This window comes from Hemitrygon akajei, chromosome 3 (assembly GCF_048418815.1).
Source record: "Hemitrygon akajei chromosome 3, sHemAka1.3, whole genome shotgun sequence".
Classification (NCBI taxonomy): Eukaryota; Metazoa; Chordata; class Chondrichthyes; order Myliobatiformes; family Dasyatidae; genus Hemitrygon; species Hemitrygon akajei.
In genome coordinates, this window is record NC_133126.1 from 185,584,712 (window position 1) to 185,606,575 (window position 21,864).

Genomic DNA, 21,864 nt, shown 5'->3' on the forward strand with positions numbered 1-21,864 from the left:
AGAAGAAGCTGTTCCTAAAATGTTGAGTGTGTGTCTTTGGGCTCCTCTACCTCCTCTCTGATGGCAGCAATGAGAAAAGAGCATGTCCTGGGAGGTTGGAGTCCTTAATGATTGATGTCAATGTTTGGAGGCACCATGGTGTGTCTCCATCTCATCTCACTGAATAATAATTCAAAGATTAGATGCCTTTATTGGGGTTTCTCATTTAGATTCTGATCCTTTTCCAGAGGACCATGCTGTAGTAGCACCCTACACCTTCCCTGCCCAGGTGACGGCAATGCCGTGCTCTGACTTAGACCCATGGCAACCATTTTGTATATCCCTTGCTTCTATAATATGCTGTGGTTATATATATATATATATATATCCCAAAGAAAAACAATGCTGGATATGCTTGGCAAATCAGGTGGCACCCATGGAGAAAGAAACTACATCAATATGACCCGTCTACACTCAGTGGTCACTTTATTAAGTACACTTGTTCATTAACCCACATAACTAATCAGTCAAACACGTGGCAGCTATCAATCCATAAGAGCATGCAGACATGGCCATGGAGTTCAGCTGTTGTTCAAGCCAAACGTCAGAATGGGGATGACATCTAATTGAAGTGGTTTTGATCGTGGCATGATTGTTGGTGCCAGATGGGGTGGCTTGAGTATCTCAGAAACTGCTGACCTCCTGGGATAACAGTCTCTAGAGGTTGCAGAGAATGGTGTGAAAACAAAACAAAAACATCTAGTGATCTATCAAAACACTCCTGATGAAGGGTTTCGGCCCGAAACGTCGTCACTACCTCCCCCCATAGATGCTGTCTGGCCTGCTGAGTTCTGCCAGCATTTTGTGTTTTTATTAACATCTAGTGAGTGGTAGTTCTCAGGAGCAAAAATGCCTTGCTAATGAGAGGGGTCAGAGGAGAACGGCCAGACTGGTTCAAGCCGACAGGAAGGCGACAGTAACTCAAATAACCACATTACAACAGTGGTGTGCAAAAGAGCATCTCTGAACACACCAAACATTGAGCCTTGATATGGATGGGCTATAGCAGCAGAAGAACATGAACTGCCACTCAGTGGCCACTTTATTAGAATCAGGAAGTGGCCGGTGAGTGTATGTTTCTTCCCACGTTACTGTGGTTCAAGTGCTTTGGTTGAGAATAACACCATCAGTAGCACACACACTTTACCCAACTGTCCGGGAGTAAATGTTTTATATTTATTGTGTAAATACAGTAATAAACAGAAATGAGTGAGCTTAACATGTCATTAGGCACGTAGTGGCACAGGGGTCATGCCAGTCCATGTGAAATTTCCATAGCATTTCCAATTAAACAAGCCTTCGCGCGAGGTGCTGCCACAGTTGAAGGTATCACGAGCAGGAATTAGTTATCTGTACAGTCTTCAGCTGGTCACAATTAGAAGAACCTCAACCAAAAGCCTTCTTGAGCTTGGAAAAGCCACTCTCTTCCTCTAGATGGGTGAGAGAAAATTAATATTTGATAATAAGTCAGTGAAGAATGTTTAAATGAGGGCAAGGTAACTCAGGGTAAGCTGTGCTTTGCATATCTATTCATTACGTCTAGTATAATCGTAACACTATATTCTGTTATTGATTTGCCTTTGTACTACCTCAAAATACTAATATGATGAAATGATCTGTACGGATGGCATGCAATACAGTTTTCCCACTGTAACTTAGTACATGTGACAGTAATAAACGAGGGCATAGTAACACATAAATAACGATGGACCTTCTCATCAATGGGTTAAAAGCTTCAGCAAGATAGGTTGCTGCCACTTAAAGGTTCTTGCACCGATATGTGCTGTGAATCTGTAATGTGTAATGTCTGGCGTAGCTCAGCCGTGTTTACATTGACTGAGGGGGCAGACTGAGGGACTGATTGAATTTAAATATTCCTGGCTGCTTGTGAAGAAGTAGGGGCCAGTGAGCTTGCTCTGGAATGAAAGATCTGCCACATGTTATGCACTTGCAAAAAAAATGGGGTAATGGATGCACACAAACTGCAAAAAAATTTGTTGTCGTTCAGCCAAGAAATGGGAGGGTAGTGAATCTTATGAGCTCTCTATCTGAAAGGAACTAGAGGCTCAGTGACAGCATATTTGAGGAAGAGGTCAATAGAGTTTGGATATTAAAGAAAATAAGAGGGGATATGGGGTCAGTGTAGGGAAGTGGTGCTGAGATACACGATGGGCAACAATCATTGAATGGTATAGAAGGCACTCGTGACTGAATGGCCTACTCTTGCTAATAGAAACATAGAAAACCTACAGCACAATACAGGCCCTTCAGCCCACGAAGTTGTGCCGAACATGTCCCTACCTTAGAAATGACTAGGCTTACCTATAGCCCTCTATTTTACTAAGCTCCATGTACCTACCCAAAAGTCTCTTAAAAGACCCTATCGTATCCGCCTCCACCACTGTTGCCGGCAGCCCATTCCACGCACTCACCACTCTTGAGTAAAAAACTTACCCCTGACATCTCCTCTGTACCTACTCCCCAGCACCTTAAACCTGTGTCCTCTTGTGGCAACCATTTCAGCCCCGGGGAAAAAACCTCTGACTATCCACACGATCAATGCCTCTCATCATCTTATACACCTCTATCAGGTCACCTCTCATCCTCCGTCGCTCCAAGGAGAAAAGGCCGAGTTCACTCAACCTATTCTCATAAGGCGTGCTCCCCAATCCAGGCAACATCCTTGTAAATCTCCTCTGCACCCTTTCTAATGTTCTTAAAGTTTCTTTTAAGTCTCTGGGTATCCTTTTATTTACCTCAAATGTCAATCCATCAAGACGCTGCCTAGTTTACCAATGCATTGTCAGCTGCTCGCAAACCTGGTCTCAAAGTATCACCATTAGCTTCTGGCAGAGGGCGACAAATCTCTGGAATTCCCTGTTTTAGGAGGTTATGGATGTGAGATCATCAGGACATTCTCATAGGACTTGGTAATCCAAGTAATTGATTTTCTTCAGCTTTATTAATTGTATGCATATTAACCTGTTAAAGTTCTGTATCATTTTATAGCTGTTGATGATTATGTATCAATAAAAAGATACTAAAAATGAAAATGTAATCCAAGTAATTGATAGCATAAGAAACTGGCACAGGAGGTAATGTCTGGGATAGGTCAGCCTTGTTTATATTGACTGAGGAACTAATTGACCCTCTACTAATTCAAATTCAAGTTTATTTATCATTCAACTATGCACGAATATAGCCGAATGAGACAATGTTCCTCCAGGGCCAAGATGCAAAGTAGCGAGCAAAAAAAAGATAGTCATGCAAAAAAAAATAAGTCCAAGACCCTGGACTATTTGTGTTCTTTGGAGTCTAAGCAGATAATTGATTTTGTTTCGTCTGAGTGTGACCATCACTGGCAAGGTGGGCACTTCCTCCCATCTCCAGCTGCCCAGTGTGTGTGGTGGTGGGTCAGCTCCTTCAACTGTGTGGCTTGCTAGGTCACACCAGCGGGGAGTTCAATGCCTGATGTAGGAGAGGAGTCAGTATTGGCTAGGCCAAGGAAGCATGGTGTGTTTCCTCCCCAAGGGGACATTGGGCATCATCTTTCGAGTCACTTCTCTGTTATATGTGGGTAGCGACTTTCTCAGATATTTTGAAACCGGCATCCAAATCAAACAATTCCTGGCAGTGGTGTACATCCACTAAATTACTCTCCTGTGCTCCTGGGTAGCACCCATTTATAAACACCAGATATTCTGCAGATGCTGGAAATCCAGAGCAACACACACAATATGCCGGAGGAATTCAGCAGGTCAGGCAGCATCTAGGCAGGGGAATAAACAGGTGACGTTTCGGCCCGAAACATCATATGTTTATCCCGCTCCATAGATGCTGCCTGACCTGCTGAGTTCCTCCAGCATTTTAGGACAGCACCCAGTTTCCGGGATTGAACCCAGGTCACTGGTGTTGTCAGGTACCAGCACTACCCATTGTGCCACTGCGCAGTTATTTACATATTACCTAGAATGAGAAAATGTATATATTATTATTATATATAGATGGGGTGAATTTCTTGCCCCACAGGGTTGTGAAGACTGAGGCCTCACTTGTTGTCCATTCTTCCTGTGACCTTGTAGTTTCATTCCATCCGGTGCCCTAAGTTCAATTCCAGCTGCTGTCTGTAAGGAGTTTGTGCGTTCTCCCCGTGACCACGTGGGTTTCCTCCGAGTGCTCCAGTTTCCTCCCACAGTCCAAAGATGCACCAGTTGGCAGGTTAATTGGTCATTATAAATTAGACTAGGGTTAAATCAGGGGTTGCTGGGCGGCACGGTGCGGCACAGTTTGGAGGGCTGGGGGGGGGGCCTATTCCGCACTGTATTTCAATAAATAAAATAAATGTAAAGGGGGTTTCTTCTTTTTCTTTGTTACTGCGTATGTTGATCAAAATGGCTTCTTTATTTTGTTAAAAGTAGGAATGCTTCTTTGTTGCGAGAGAGTGCTGGAAGTTTGTTTGGGTTAAAATTTACTGATAACGAGAATTGTATTCCTTCGTTAACCAATTGGGATTAATGTTGTTCTTTCTTCTGAGTCTGTAAGCTATTGTTGGCGGGCTTTTGGAGAGATCGGTGCGAGGGGGTGAGAGAGAGAGGACGCGATGCTGTAAACTGGGCGAGGAACGGACCCCAAGGGCGGTTGTCCGAAGCCAGGAGGTACCCCGAGGAGAGGAGATGAAGATAGATGTGTTGGGTTGACCACTTCAGGTGGTCCTGAGCTGCGAGTCAAGGAGTTCGGAGGGGATCAAATGGTGGCCAGAAGACTTCAGTTAATTGAGCTCCAACGGTTGTGCACGAAGTGGTTTGGACTTTGATAAGTTTGGCGCCTTTTCTTTATTTTTTTTCCTTCATATTTACTGTATCGTTATTAATCACTTAGTTATAGTAACCTTTATAAATTGTACTCATTTAATCGCATATGGTGTGCTGTCTGTTTTTGGGCGAGGCGGGGACATCACACAGCATCCACACCAGCTGATTACCCAGTTTGGCGGGGCCGAAGGCTGCTCCCCCCAGACGAGAATGAGCTGAGCGAGCCTGAGGCGACCCAGGGGGTTACATAAATATCAAAGATGGGCTGACAGTTTAATTGGCTACTGTAAGCTGCACCTAGTGTGAGTGAGTGTTGGGAGAGTAGTGGGATTGGTGGAAAGGCAAATAGAATATTAAGGAAATAAGTGGGAAAACTGAGATTGCACTGAGTGCTAGTTTAGAGTCAATGGACCAAATAGCCTCCTCCTCTGCCAAAGAGCCATTCAGCATGGAATCAGACCAACTCATCAAAGTCAACCAAGTAGGGAGATATGACTGAAAAATTCCTCTCGTCTACTTGTCCTGCAACGCAGAGGAGTGTCTAAGGATGACAAAGGAAGGAGAAAATTCCATTGTTGCCTCCAAATTAAAATCAAACTAAATTAAATGCCTCGGACTTTTAAGAAGTCTGGCTGGTGGCGCAGTGACATCAGCGCCGGACTCCGGAGCGAAGGTTCCTGAGTTCGAACCCAGTTGGGCCGCTCCCGGACATGCTTTCCATCCGTGCCGGGTTGAGTGTCGAGCTTGCAACTCGGCCTCGTAAAAAAAAACACTGCACTGTGAGAAGGACGTGGGGGACCACTCACAGAATCTTTCCTCCAAGAAAACAACTTGAAAAAAAAAGTGGTTGCTGAGGCTCTGGCAGAGTATGGCACACAAAAAAAAGACTTTTAAGGTTATTCATTGGGGGGTGGGGGTGGCTGACAGTGGCCAAAGAGGACATTAAAATAGGCTCTCTGAAGAGGCAATAACATCTCCAATTGGAGAATCATCAAACAGAGGTGTTGTTACTGTGTTACTTAAAGATATAGCAAGGCAGATTACTGAAACTTTAGCCAGAGTTCTGAAGTAAGGAGGACTTTGAAGGAGGAAAGAGGGTTAATGAGTTAGAAACATTTGGGGGAATTCCTTCTGCTTTGACAACTGAAGGTGTAGCCACTAGTAATGGTGGGGCAAACCTTGAGCATGAGTGATTGTAATTAGAAGCAAGGAGGAGATTACAGCGCTAGGGAGGGGCAAGGGAATGGAGGGGGAGGTGGTTATAGAAACTGGGAACAACGTGGATCAGCATGCATTGGTGAATGTGCCCTGTTATAAGTTAGGACACGGGTTGCAGAGCTTCGGATAATTCTGTGCATCTCCTACTCAGACCGTTTCATTGTAAATAGTAAATTGGCTTTGTTTTGACCAAATGGGCCATAACACAACCCCACACAGAAACTCTGTGGATGTGGATATTGCAAAGTAGTTAGGAAACGTGGGCGAGTGTTAGGAGACACACTGGCATTGGCAGGAAGGATAAAAGATTATTGGGGAAGTAAGTGTGCAAAGGTGGATGACAGTAATTTGATAGAATTTGCAAGATAATAAGAGGCATAGATCGAGTGGACAGTCAGAGTCCTTCTCCCGGGGCAGAAATTGCTAATATAAGGGGAGCATGATTTTAAGGTGATTGGAGGAAACTATAGGAGAGAGATCAGCAGTAAGTTTTTTGCTCAGAGACTGGTGAGTGTGCTGAACACCCTATCAGGGGTGGTGGTAGAGCCAGATACATTAGAGGCATTTAAGAAACTCTTAGATGGGCACATGAATGAATGAAAAAAGAAGAGCTATGTAGGAGGGAAGGGTTAGATTGATCTTAGAGTAGGCACTTCATCCTGGGCCAAAAGGCCTGTACTATACTGTGCTGTTATGTTCCATGTGTCAATGTGGCACTTTGTAGCTATAATAATTTGATAGCTCTTATCCTTGCAGACATGAATGTTATAGTTTGCAAAGAATTAACACTGCATTCATCTTATTGGATACACTTGGTTTCGGACTATGGTCTTGCAATCCTGTTTGCCTTTTACCTGGTTTCTTGTGGACAGTGTATGTCGTTTCCATGCCAGCGTGTATGTGATCTGTTACATGGCAGTGGAGAAGCCAAGTTCCAGGGCGTTCCGGGTACATCTCCACAGTTTGGAAGGTTCCTGGGAAGAGATCGTAAACATCTCCATGGTGTACTCCATTCACCTGTGTGAAAACAACCATGGATATATCCAGAAATGCTTTCCAATGCACTGATTCAGAAACTATGACGAAATGTAAAGTGCGTTCCAGGTCAAAGGCTTGTGTAATTTGGCCCAGCAAGCAAAAGGCTTAAATCCTGATAACCTTCCTTAGCTGCTGGAATGGTCTAGGGTCGCTGGCTGGGTGTCAGATAGTGGGTCCGGGGACCCTGAGAGCTTTCAGGTACGAGTGTACTGGCAAAAGTCTTTGCATTTATTTTTATATTTCTGAAAATTTTGAAAGCTGGCTTAAATAAAATTTTAAAACTGCCATCCACTTACCTATACCTACATACTCGCTCAGTTTACAACCCAATCTGAACATTGCTGGTTGCATTTCTTACACCACTTTTCTCTAATATTAATTTGAGGGGCCAGATGCAAGGCACGTCCTTACAGTATGTGCTGCATTGAACACAGTGAAATAAGGAGACACAAGAGCTGGAAGAACAAATGGGTCAGTCAGCACCTGTGGAGGGAAGTGAACAGTTGATATTTCAGCTGAGACCAGAAATAATAAAGCATACCTTATACTCAAAGCTGTGGCCATGGAAATGAACAGTGTGCATGTCCACTTCATTGCCCATCCCAGTGAGATACCAAAGCACAGTTTCACCAGCATACATATCCAGCCCCTTCAAGTTTCCATAGAGTCTCCCATTAATAGCTGGAATAGTAAAGGAAAAAGTAGATCAAGTTCATAGCAGGTTTTAGTATAAAGTGTGCTGTGACTATATAGGCTACATTATCTGAACCAGGACTCAGTAAGAAGCCCTTATACAGTGGCAATCTTCTCTAATCCATATGTTTAGTTCTGCAAATGATAAGCCAAGAATCCTACAAACGTGTGACACAAAGAAGGCCACTTTTCCTTTCATGTCCACCCTACACAAAACAGAAAGGTTATTCCCATTTCTGAGCTCGTGGCCACGTAGGGTTGCACCACAGCAAATGTCTGTCCAGAACCTTTTAACCGTGATGTGAATTGCTCTTCCTGCTTGCCATCTTTTTCAGCCAATTCATCCCGGACCCTGCTGCACCTTGGGTCAAAATACATTTTTCAACTTCTCTCTAATTTACCGAATCATTCCCTTTAATCTGTGTCCTCTGCTCATTGGGCCTTTCTGCGAAGAGAAGTGGCTTGTTAGTTTGAGTGACATTTAATGCCACACTATTACGTCAGTAGACAAAAATTTAAAAACAAAACCAATTCGAGCTGATAATAAAAAAAATACATTGATGTAATAAAACACAAAGGTTGCAAAGACCTTTTGTAACAAGACTCCAGTTGTGGATGGGGGCAATATAGCATCACAGTGTGGCTTTGCAAGGGTAAATTGCAGAGCTCTACCCTAATATTGGAGGTGGTGGAAGGGGTCATGTGGCAGAGACTCTAACTGGCTCTATTAAGAATGGTTCAGAAGTTTCTATCTTTGGGAACACAGCGAACTGGACCAGAGTCTCTGGTACATCATGGTTTAGAGAGGTATAGGCCAACGTGGTCATATGGGAGTAGCTTAGTCTGAAATCTTGATTAGCATGGACCGGTTGAGCCGAATGTCCTGTTTCCAAGCTATCCAACTCTATATCATTGGACGGAGCTCAGTAAACCAAGTAAACTGTAGGTCTCAGACAAGTCTAAACTCTTGGGCTCACATGCTCCCCTGATCAGATGCATCGCAGTAGCATAGTGGTTAACACAACACTTTATAGCACAGGCAACCAGGGGTAAATTCCCACCACTGCCTATGACTATCTGGCTTCCTCCGGGTGCTTCGATTTCTTCCCACAGTCCAAAGATGTACCGGTTGGTAGATTAGTTGGTCATTGTAAATTGGCCAATGATCAGGCTAGAATTAAGTTGGAGGATTGCTGGGCAATGTGGTTCGAACGGTTGGAAGGACCTATTCTGCATTCTACTAAATAAATTAATTAATACCCAGTGTAGGAGCCTGAAGTCAGAAACTCTCATTGGGAATTAAAAGGTCATATTCCAAAGTTTCATGTTTTAACTCATAAAGCACATATCCAGAGCTGTGCAAAGCAGTTCTACACAGAAGCTTCACATTGAGGGAATCCGTAACAAGAATGAATTATGTTCTGAAGAACCACAGAAGGCCAAATGGCCTACACTACTTTGATTTCCTAGTTTTCCAATAATAACACCCATGAAAACCTGGTGTAAAGATTCAAACACTCACTGAAGGTTTCCATTCAGAACAACCAAGGCATTAAAATACATTGCAAGTCCATGGAGCCCGTGACTGAATGGATAGGGTGAATCTGAAGAATGATGTTCCGGATTACTGCAGATCTCATGAGTATCAGCCTCTGGCCCTTTAATATGGACTAATAATGTGTTCACCCTGAACGTACCATGTTTTTTGTTGCTCTCAATAAAATCCTCATTTTCCTTGTTAACTTGTTTCGGCGTGACACAATATTTTTTAATATTTTCATCCAAGTACCATGACTCATTCTCATCAAAAACTAAGAAGAGGAGAGCAAATTCCCTGAACACTGCTTTCTTCAAACCAATTGATTCTAAGAAATTCTTGCGGCAGGTCACCAGGGTCCCTATCAGGCCGCTGTAGAGGTCCTGCGACAGAAAGGAAATGGATCAGTAAGTCATAGAATGATACAGCACACGAGGCACCAGCTCTAACACACACTCCATTGCTAAGTTCAAGTTCAAGTTTATTGTGATCTGACTGTGCAAATGGGTCAAATGGTTCTGTTTATTATCAGAGAATGTGTACAGTATACACTGAAACACTTTGTGGGCATCCACGGAAAACAGAACTCCAAAAGAATGAACGACAGAAAAATGTTAGAACCCCAAAGCACCCCCCCCCAACCTGGACAAGCAGCAGCAAGCACCAATGCATCAACAGTACATACAACCAAATGAAACAATGATTCTCTGGACCACAGTTCACCCACAATACACACAGCACACGAAACAAAACATTATCACAAATAAGTTAATAAAATATAATTTCAAATACATGTGGTGCGCAACGCAGGTAAACAGTGAACTGTCCTAGTCCTCTTCCCCTAAAGCCTTTTAAATATTTCCCCTTCATAAATTTATCCGGCACTCTTCCAAAAGTTACTGTTGACTCTGTTTCCACCACAGGTTCAGGCAAACTGTTCCAGACAATAGCTTCCCACTGTGTAGCAGATCATTTCCTTGTGACGTCTCTGCTTCCTTTGACACAGACTTTGAAGGAGGTGGAAGGGTACTTAACCATTGTATTTAAAAATAATTGATTTTTCAATGCATTAATTAATTTGCGACACACATCGAGTGAGTAAACGAGGCAAATCTGCCCAGAGAGCATTAGTGCTGGATTGTCACCAACTGAAACCAACACACAGCATCAGGAAATGATGTATGCACAACCGCTTTGGCATTGAGGCGTTGTCATTCATTTGGAAGAAGCACGCAGGAAAATAGAGTTGAGGCCATAGTCAGTCCAGTTATAATCCTGGATTACTGAATATATGCACAGAATAAAAAAACCATGGGCTCTTGTACGATCAAGTGGACTCTGGACCTCACAGTCTACCTCGTCGTGGCCTTGCTTCTTATTGTCTACCTGCACTGTACTTCCTCTGCATTTGGACCACTTTACAGGGCAGCACGTTAGCGTGGCAGCTTGCATAACGCTTTACGACACCAGTGACTTGGGTTCGATTCCTGACGCTGTCTTTAAGGTGCTCTGGTTTCCTCTCACATTCCAAACATGTACTGGTTAGTAAGATGTGGGCATGCTGTGTTGGTGCTGGAAGACATCCTCAGACACAAGCAACGCATTCCCTTGTATGTTTCAATGTACAGGTGACAAATAAAGCTAATCTTCTTTGTGCATTCTGTATGCATAGTGTGCACTGTACACGCGACAACAATAGACCAATTTACCAATTCAAGGTGTAAACAACATCCAGCAAGGGTGATGAGGGTGTTAGGTAACACTCATTGGCGCAATTGTACCAGGCAAGTATCATCTTCAAGAAGAAGATGACTAACTAGCTATCATCACCACATGCTGTTCCATCCACATTCAGGGACCAGCCTAAACTACTTGAGCAGTCACATAAAAACTTGGCTACAAGAGCAGGTCAGGTGCTGGTAATGTTGTAGTGAATGACTCACCTTTCTGAAACCCTTGTGCCGTCGCTCTATCTATTTGGGCTGTGACGGAATACTCCATGTTTGCCTGGACGAGCGCAATTCCAGTGGCTCTCAAGAAGCCCGACACCATCCATGACAAAGCAGTCCCACTGAGGGGGCACCCTCCAAGACACACGCCATCCTAACTGTGAAATATATTATCGTTCCTTCATTGTCACTCAGTTTACTTCTTGGAATTCCCCACACACTTCACTGAGCAGAACACCTGCACCAGTAGGATGGCAGTGGTGTAAGGAGAGAACTCACCAATAGTTTCTTTGGATAACTAGGGATGGGCAAAAAATTCTTGCCTTGCCTTTCCAATGAAAAAAAACTTTCAGCTGAATATAATGCTACCTCTCAAGTCTTTCACTCTCTGTCCCAGTCATCACTCCAAATATTTTTTCTGTCAGTATAATTCCAAAAAAAAAGAACTCAGCGCATACATCCGACATTGAGACATTAAACACAGGAAATTGTGACCAAACACAGTTTTAGGGTAAAGCCAGCTTTGAGGAATGTCGGAGTGTGGGCCGAGGAAGATTGTGATTGGATACAAATAAGGGATAAAGGTGTAGAGAGAAAATGACAGTGGCAAATGGAGAATGGCGTTTGAGGAATGAGGAAGAGAATAGCAGGGGAGTGGCTTAAAAAAACTGAGGTAATACCACAGCTGAAAATAGGAGAGAGAGAGTTTGTCTAGATCTTGCACAGTGGGTTTTAAAAACCTATGCTGATGATTAATGAAGGAGCTAAGTTTGAATTTCTGGTGAAGGGATAAAAAATTGTAGCCACACCCCTTATCAATAAGGAGTGACGAAAGACAAACCTGTCGAGTCAAAGAAATCACTTCAAATAGACAATTCCCACTGGTCAGTTTAATTTATATACTCTCACTGTACCTTAATTGGATCCACAGTTGAGTAATACGCCCAGGTAATGCATCGAGATTCCTTTTCCTCGGGACCTGATCGATCAGGAATCTTCCACGTATACGTTTCCGACTCACCTGCAAGTAAGTTACATTTAATCAGACACTGTTTCACCTGTGAGGTGTGTATTAATACTTCAGTGAATCAAATTTCACGCTTCCAACTGGTTCTTTGTCAGTACGATTGCTAGTTCTGGCCTCAGCCAGCCACATATTCTTCTAGCTTGGGCTCCTCCCTTTCAGAATCAGAATCAGAATCAGGTTTATTATCACCGGCATGTGTCGTGAAATTTGTTAACTTAGCAGCAGCAGCTCAATGCGATACATAATATAGTAGCAAAAGAACACAAAATAAAATAATAATAATAAAAAATAAGTAAATCAATTACAGTATACATATATTAAATAGATTAAAAACTGTGCAAAAACAGAAATAATAAATATTAATAAAGTGAGGTAGTGTTCAAGGGTTCAATGTCCATTTAGGAATTGGATGGCAGAGGGGAAGAAGCTGTTCCTGAATCGCTGAGTGTGTGCCCTTAGGCTTCTGTACCTCCTACCTGATGGTAACAGTGAGAAAAGGGCATGTTCTGGATGCTGGAGGTCCTTGATAATGGACACTGCCTTTCTGAGACACCACATCTTGAAGATGTCTTGGGTACTTTGTAGGCTAGTGCCCAAGATGGAAATGACTAGATTTACAACCTTCTGCAGCTCCTTTCGCTCCTGTGCAGTAGCCCCTCCATACCAGACAGTGGTGCAGCCTGTCAGAATGCTCTCCATGGTACAACTATAGAAGTTTTTGAGTGTATTTGTTGACATGCCAAATCTCTTCAGACTCCTAATGAAGTATAGATACTGTCTTGCTGTCTTTATAACTACGTTGATATGTTGGGATCCTTAGAGATCTTGACAGCCAGGAACTTGAAACTGCTCACTCTCTCCACTTCCGATCCCTCTAAGAGGATTGACATGTGTTCCTTCATCTTACCCTTCCTGAAGTCCACAATCAGCTCTTTTGTCTTACTGACATTCTCTTGCCCCATTTTAAACAGTGCACTGTCCATGATGTCATCACGGGAGCTCTATAGGTAATTTTGGGAAAGCTGCCCTTAATATTGAGGAAGAATAAGCCCCATAAAATGCTTTATCACAGATAGGGATGGAATTGAAGTGTTCTATTTAACAAAAACACAAAAGGCTGGCAGAACTCAACAGGCCAGACAGCGTCTATGGGAGGAGGTAGTGACGATGTTTCGGGTCAAAACCCTTCATCAGGACCCTCCTGATGAAGGGTTTCAGCCCGAAACGTCGTCACTACCTCCTCCCATAGACGCTGTCTGGCCTGCTGAGTTCTGCCAGCCTTTTGTGTTTTTATTTATTTCCAGCATCTGCAGATTCACTCGTGTTGCCTGTTCTATTTAACAAGCGACTTTTGACCTAAGTTAAACCAGAGACCTCACAATGCCAGAGACCTCGGTTCAATCTTGGCCTTCTGATGCTGTGTGTGGGAAGTTTACACGTTTTTCTTGTGACCTTGTCGGTTCCTCCCTCTTCGCAAAGATATGCGGGTGGGCGGGTTAATTAGCCACAGTGAATTGCCTCGTGTGTAGGTGAGTGGAGGAATCTGGGAGGAATTGATGAGTGTTAGGAGATTAATGTAAGATTTGTGTAAGTGCTTAGAAGGATGATGGTGCCTAACGGCGACTCCCTTGCTTGTAACTTTGGAAACAGCTCTATTTCTATCTTTAATATCGTTATTTTTCCCTTTCAGGGTTCTTTTGAAGACCTTGACATGGAGTTACACACTGACTACGGTTCTTTGTGGGAATGGGACCTGCTTTCAGGGTTTCAGGACTGGCCGCTATTCGATATACCAAGGACACGGCCTAGAAGACTAGTGTGTCTTCAGGGTTCTGGGATTTTGTGGCTCTGGAGGTGAGCAGACTCGAAGTTGGTGCCTCCGCAGGAAACTGGTGTGTTGCGGGAGTACACAGAAGATTGAAAGCAGCAAGCTGGTTGCTAGCTGTGTGCCCAGAGACCCGAGTTCTTTGGGCACAGAGCTCAGAAAAAGTGAAACAACGGACTGTTAACATCATAAATCAGCAAGTTGTTTATCATTTCTCCCCTTTCGCTATGAAATGGGGACACCTCTTTTGCCCTTATTAGGGAGAGAGAGAGAGAGAGCCTGTGGTGTGTCGAATTACCGGGTGAGTGAGTAGTCTTTGGGGTACTGCTAGTCTGTGTCTTTATTGATACTTTGCAGCATGCTTGGCCACTTGGTGGGGGGGGGGGGGGGGGTCAATGCATTTTTTTTGCTAGTGGGGGGGTCATTGCTTTGCTGCTGCTTATGCATGGGAGGGGGAGCTGGGAGGGCTTTGGGATTCTAACATTTAACTGTCATTCATTCTTTGGGGCACTCTGTTTTTGTGGATGGTTGCAAAGAAAAAGAATTTCCGGATGTATGTTGTATACATTCCCCTGACATTAAATGTACCTATTGAAACCCTTGAAACCTTTGAAATGGATAAATGATGGTCGGTGAGTCACTGGTCTTCTTTCCATATGTATATCTTTATGGCTCTTTGATTCAGAACATGCGTCATTGAAGTATTAAACCCTTCTCAGAACGTTCACCTTGTGCTGTGTAGAGTAACACCCATGAAATGCTGGAGGAACTCAGCAGGTCAGGCAGCATTTATGGAGAATAATAAACAGTTGACGCTTTGGGCTGAGATTCTTCTTCAGGATTGTGGTGGTCGCCATTTATTGCTCTACGCTGATGGTTGGCTTCCTACAAAGTGTTAGGTAGAGAATTCCAAAATTCTGATCCATTGAATCTACTTGGTCACCAATTGTACTCCTTTACAGCAGCCAACGTCTGCTGAAGTTGAGAGGAACCATGTGCCGGGAGGTGAGGAAAACCAGCAGCTAAACCAGCAAACGACATGTCATGTGTAATGGGTTTGACACCGCTTGAAGATTTGTGTCTTGTGACCAATTGTTCTCTGTGTTCTTGGTTAGCGTAGAACTTTATATTTAGTTATTGGGCTATGGCTCGGGATAGGCCCTTCCAGCCCCTCGAGCTGAGCTACCCAGCAATCCCCCGACTTAATCCGAGCCTAATCACGGGACAATTTACAATGACCAATTAACCTACCAACTGGTACGTCTCTGAACTGTGGGAGGAGACCGGGGCACCCGGAGGAAACCCATGCGGTCACGGGGAAAACGTACAAACTCCTTACAAGCAGCGGCAGGAATTGAACCCAGGTCGCCTGTACTGTAAAGAGTTGTGTTAGCCAGTACATTACCATGCCACCCTTGTCTGCCCTTATGGAGAATCCGCTGTAAGAACACTCCCTGACATGTAGAACATAGAGCAGAGCATAACACGTAGAACTAAACATTGAACATGGAGCACAGTTAGAATCAATTGGAACACAAACAAAACATAACTCATAGAACACAGAGCAGTACAGCACAGGAACTGTCCGTTCAGTAAAGGATGTTGAGACAATGATGTCTAACTAAACTAGTCCCTTCTGTCTGCTCAATGTCCATATCCTTCCATTCCCTACGTTTTCCAAATCCGCTTAAACACCATGACTTCACCACTAACCCTGATAGCCCTTTCCTGCCACACACCACTCTGTAAAAAGACTTGCCCTGCACCTCTCCAAAGTTTAAAGTTCAAAGTACATTTATTATCTAAGTATAGATACTATAACAACCTTCAGATTCATCTCCGTACTGGCAGCCACAAAACATTTACACCCAATAGAACCGGTTAAAGACAGAAGACCGTTGAACACCCAGTGTGCAGAGAGAGAAAGAACCAAATTGTTCAGACAATAAAAGTAAGCAAACAGCAATCAGAACTGAAGTTTACAAAAGTGAGTCCACAGACACGAAGGCGACAACCAGCTGATTCAGAGGCACATTCATTGCAGGCCATAGCCTCAATTCAGCGCAGACGTGAGTAAACCTCATGGAGCAGCAAGCTGAACCGGCCCATCACAATTCTCCGGCCCCAACCTTTTCAATCTCACCCAGCGCTTAAATCTTCCAAACCTCGGGTCATTCCTTGCCCTCGGACACAGGCCCTTTCCCCCTCTCACCATAAGTGCATGCTCTTTAGTATTGGACATATTGACCCTGGGGTAAAGAGACCAGTTGACTTACTCCATTTATACCTTTCATAATTTTATGAAGTTGTGTCACCCTCAGCCTCTGTCACACCTGAGAAAACAACCCTGTTCTTCGAACACAGCAAGCTGGTTTTTAATTTAATACTCTTGTCGTCAGCTGGAATTACCAACCATGTTTCAGCACCTTAGAGAATGAACATTGAGTCAGAACCAATGCTGCTTTTAATTCCTCTGAGTGTACATTGTGGCCTAGAATCAGGAGAACTTCCTACAAACTACCCATTCCCAAATTTGGAGCTCCTCTTTTGCAAGTGCAGATTGGAAATAACATGAGCTCCTCGCAGATAATCAACAGCAGTGCACCTCAAGGATGTATGCTTAGCCCACTGCTGTACTTTCTTTACACCCTTGACTAGGCACAGCTCAAACACCGTCTACAAATTTGCCAATGACACAACTGTAGTTGGAAGAATCTTAGATGGTGATGAGGAGGCGTACGGGAGTGAGATAGATTGCTAGTTCAATAGCATTGCAACAATAATATTTCACTCTACGTCAGTAAGAAATTGATTGTGGATTTCAGGACGGAGAATGGGAGAACACACACCAGTCCTCATTGAGGGGTTTACGTACAGTTTTTTCTTAGAACATAGAATATTATAGCACAGTACAGGCCCTTTGGCCCACAATGTAGCTTTGACCTTTTAACCTAACATTAATCTTACCCTTCCCTCACACATAGCCCCCCATTTTTCTATCATCAATGTGGCTGCCCCTTAAACGTTCATATTGTATCTGCCTCTACCACCACGTTCCACATACCACCACTCTCTGTGAAAACACTTACCTCTTACATTTCCTCTACACTTTACTTCTGTCCTGGGAAAAAGTCTCCGGCTGTCCATCCTGTCTATGCCTCTTCTCATCTTGTACACCAGAATCAAGTAACTTCTTATCCTCTGTCGCTCCAAAGAGAAAGCCCCTAACTTACCCAACCTATCTTCATAAGACAGACAGTCTAATCCAGACAGCAACCTGATAAATCTCCTCTGCACCCCCTCTAAAGCATCTGCATCCTTCAATAAAGAGGCAACCAGAAATGAACACAATATTCCAAGCGTGGTCTAGCCAGGGTTTTTTTTAGAGCTGCAACGTTATGTCACTGCTCAGTCCCCGTACTAATGAAGGCCAGCACACCATACACCTACCTAACAAACCTATCAGATTGTGCAGCAACTCTGAGGGACCTAGAGGCATGAACCCCAAGATCCCTTTGTTCCGCCACGCTGTTATGAATCCTGCCATTAACCCTATATTCTGCCTTTAAATTCAACCTCCCAAAGTGAATCACATTTCCGGGTTGAAAATGGAAATTCTGGAAAATTATATTGTTTTTCTTTTTTCCCTGTAAATGCCCACAAGGAAACGAATCTCAGGGTAGTATACGATAACATATACATACTTGAATAATAAATTTACTTTGAAATACAAAACAGACCATAACCATGGTAAAGAATCATTACCTGGAAGAGTATATTTAACCGCAGAGCCTTCTGTCTTTACTCCATGTGAATGAATTGAGTAGGGTCTTGAAGCAAGGTTCTTGAAAACAATTTTGATCTTATCGTGGACTTTCCCATGTAGTAGTGGGCCTGCGGGAGGAGGGGAAAGAGAAATCAACGGAATAAAGGTTATGAAAACAGAAGTTACATCATTAAAGGGATAACAGGGAATATTACCTGAAAATAACTCTAACAGATGAGGTATATCATATATATTAATTATCTGCCACATTCACATACAAACTGGGCATTAATCACTACCTTTCCTAAGGAAGTCATATAAATGCATCAATAAGCGCAGGACACCAACAACACAGATTCTTCCAAAAGAGCAAGTACCAAAGGAAAAAATTATTCAATAAACATGCAGAATACCTTGAATCCCCAGGTGTTCCTCCTCTGCAGTTCTCTCCTTTTGTTTAGTAAATGTCTTATCAGTATACTCCCGATAAACTACTTTTTTATACCTAGACCCAATGGTCACATTTCCTCGAACTACGTAAGGCTTGCCAGGACTAAAATTGGAAGCACAGAAATACACATGTTAATAAAAGCAAAGAATCTGCTTCACATCGATAGGACTTTGTAATGAGGTACACTTCTGTTGGACAAGAGATCTCCTGAGGCTCTGATCCAGTGGTCCCAATCAGTCAAATGGAATATAAGGAAAATGAGAGGTTAGCTGACCTCAGCGGAACACACACATTCCTGCACCAAGACGCGCTTCTCTCCTCAACTGTAATGATTCCTGGTCCTTCAATAAGTAAAATTCTGAAAAGGTAAAAAATCATCCCCTGGTCTTGCCCCTTTTGTTCTTTTTACCTCACTGAGTTCTACCAAACAGACTGTGGTAGCTTCTGGATCTTCTATTCACTCCAGGCAGATTGCCTGCAGTCATTAAGGACTCACCCTAATCCTCTCTATCCTTCCATTGTTTGCTGTATAACAACTTTCTTAAGTTTTTAGTCACATAAAATGTTCAAAAAATAAAAAATGCAGATGCCAAAACTGTAATATCTTCATCTTTTTCAATATGGCATTGTGTGCATTGATTTGTTATCAGAGCAATCGCATTTCCTCGATAATTTCCTCTGTGATCTTTCCTGCTCATATTCTCATGAACCCCCCAAGACTCTGCTGTTCACCGAGATACTACGGCAATTAACCTACACCCAACATGTCCAGAGCGCCCAGAGGAAATCTGTGTAATCACTTGGAGAAGGTACCAACTCCACAAAGCCTGCTCTGGAAGTCAGGGTTGAACCTGCTTCACTGGTGTCATGAGGCAGAAGCCCTGTTACCTACATTTCTGTGCCACATTCTTTGTCTGACTATGAATCATCAGGGGATAATACTCTACATTAAACATGTCGACGCAGGGTGATGGTATTAATATTCTATTACTAGCCATTTTGTCTACATCCCTTTTGGCCTTAGAATCATGGACAGCCACAGCCAGAAAAGAGGCCCTTTGACCCACTGAGTCAGCAGACTACCCATTAATCCTATTTATGTGCATACTGTCTGGTAAGGAAGGAGGGTCACTGCACAGGATCGAACTAAACTGCAGAGGGTTGTAAATTCAATGAGTTCCATCATGGGAACTAGCCTCCCCGGCATCCAAGACACCTTCAAAGAACGATACCTCAAAAAGGTAGCATCCATCATTAAGGACCCCCATCACCCAGAACATGCCCTCTTTCACTTTGCTACATCAGGAAGGAGGTACACAAGCCTGAAGACACCCACTCAGTGATTCAGGAACAGCTTCTACACTTTGACATCTGATTTCTGAATGGACATTGAACACTAACTACCTATGAACACTAACTACCTCACTTATTTTTCTCTTTCTTGTACTACTTATTTAATTTAACTTTTTAAATATATATATATAGTCATTATGTAGTGCTGCTGCATAACCACAAATTTCATGACAACATGCCAATTATATTAAACCTGATTCTGATTTCTCCTCACATTCTCAACGTCCCCAGATCTTAACACAAGGGGCAATTCACAGTGTCCAATTAATACACCAGCTGTGGTAATTAAATGGTGACAAATAAGACTGCAGATGCTGGAATCAGGAAATGAAGAGTCTCGGCCCAAAATGGCAACCGTTTCTTCTTCTCCATAGATGCTGCAGAGTCCCACTAGTATTTTGTGCATGTTGTTCAAGATTTCTGGCATCTACAGAATCTCTTACGTCTCTGACTTCGCCCTCTATAGTGCAATGAAGCATGGGGAACATATCTGTTTGGGAAACATGATAATGCCTGCTATACATAGAAACCATGGTGTGATGAGGCACATATTAAGGTTGTACTGTATTCGTGGCTATTTTTTGTCAACATGAAACAGTACAGCCAAGGAACAGGCCCTATGGCTCAGGATATCTATGTCAACTATAGTGCCAAACTACACTAATTCCATCTGCTTGCACATAGCCTAAGAGTCACCTTTCGTCATGAAACATGTGTCTTTCCAGTTCCCACTTCCTTGAAGGTGAATAATCCCATTCAATTTCAACTGCTGCGATGTAGTACTTCTTTTCATGGTAGACTTCAGGAAAGCTGAACCATGTACATTTATCCACCTTGTAAAACTGTTTCATTCCTCCAGCATAGTGGTCTGTGGTCTTGCAGGAAATCTCAAATGTGCCTGCAAAAGACAATGCCACAAAGTAGGGATAATGGTATCTTATAGCAAACAAACAGGCCTTTCACCTCATGCAGCTGGCACTGTGGCTTAGTTGGTTAAAGCGCCTGTCTAGTAAACAGGAGATCCTGAGTTCAAATCTCAGCAGTGCCTACCACTGGTGGTATGTTTTTAGGAATGGCACTATAGTGCAGCAATTAGCATAAAAACAAAATTCAATTCCCACCACTGTCTTCATCCCTCCGGATGGTCCATTTTCCTGGCATTTCTCAAAGGTATCTGGGTTAGGGTTAGTAAATTGTGGGAATATTGGCACCAAAAGCAAGATGATACTTCAGGCTATCCCTTGCACAATCCTTGGTCTGTGTTGGTCATTAACACAAAAAAAATCATTTCACTATATGTTTTCATATTGCGATACACATAAATTAATCTTTCAATCTTCAATCTGAGTTCACAGCAACCACCAAGCACCTATTGACTTTGATCCCATGTACATTGCCCCCCTAATAACATCAACTCTCTTCCGATTTCACCAGTCTCCCTCACAGTTGGGGATGTGGAAGGCCCTGGGCCCTGGGAAGGCACTGGAACTGCGAGGTGTCGGTTCTACGAACTGTGCCTTGGTCCTTCGCTGTTGACATTTGGCATGGAGTAAGGGGAAGGATTATGGAGACAAGTATGGTTATGGAGGGACAGAATGAAGAACGGAAGGCAGAGTGGGACATGAAGGGAGATGATGGGAGTGCAGGAGACAGGAAGGACAGCAGTGAGGGCAGCTCCAATGGCCCAGGATGGCGCTCTTCCAGGATCGCCTCCCGGGCTTATAAATGCACAGGAGCTCCTTCCAGCCATCTCTCGCCCAGAGAGGAGAGGGAGCATCAGAGACAAACACACTGAGAAAAGGGGAGGAACAAAAAAAAAGACAGAAGCAATTAAGAATGATACAGGGAGTATGGCAATATGGTCAAATCAAACAGGTAAGACATAGACTAGAATCAGAGGACATAGGTTAAGGGTAAAAGGTGACATATTTAAGGGAAATCTGAGGGGAAACTTCTTCACTCAGAAGATCGTTTGAGTGTGGTACGAGCTGCCAATGGAAGTACTGGATGCAGGTTTGATTGTAGCATTTAAGAGAAGGTTGGATCAGTACAATGAGAGGGATATAGAGGGCTATGGTTCAGGTGCAGGTAGATGAGAATCAGCAGAAACACAGGTCAGCATGGACCAGATGGGCCAAGCTGCTTGTTTCTGTGCTG

At 43.3% G+C, this 21,864-nt stretch overlaps 1 protein-coding gene and 1 non-coding gene across 2 annotated transcripts in view; one reads left to right on the forward strand and one right to left on the reverse strand.

Annotated features, from left to right (window-relative positions):
* Window positions 1-1,193: 1,193 nt before the first annotated feature.
* cp (ceruloplasmin) overlaps window positions 1,194-21,864 on the reverse strand; it is a 63,296-nt gene continuing 42,625 nt past the window's right edge. Inside the window, exons 12-19 of the mRNA XM_073041575.1 lie at window positions 20,404-20,605; window positions 18,317-18,456; window positions 17,903-18,031; window positions 12,200-12,306; window positions 9,497-9,719; window positions 7,648-7,787; window positions 6,923-7,085; window positions 1,194-1,469 (exon numbers count right to left, since the gene is read on the reverse strand). Of these exons, the coding sequence (XP_072897676.1) occupies window positions 1,426-1,469; window positions 6,923-7,085; window positions 7,648-7,787; window positions 9,497-9,719; window positions 12,200-12,306; window positions 17,903-18,031; window positions 18,317-18,456; window positions 20,404-20,605 (1,148 nt within the window). The 3' untranslated portion in view covers window positions 1,194-1,425. The remainder of the gene's footprint in view (window positions 1,470-6,922; window positions 7,086-7,647; window positions 7,788-9,496; window positions 9,720-12,199; window positions 12,307-17,902; window positions 18,032-18,316; window positions 18,457-20,403; window positions 20,606-21,864) is intronic.
* trnat-agu (transfer RNA threonine (anticodon AGU)) lies at window positions 20,682-20,755 on the forward strand. The gene has a single exon. It is a non-coding gene; the product is annotated as a tRNA-Thr (tRNA).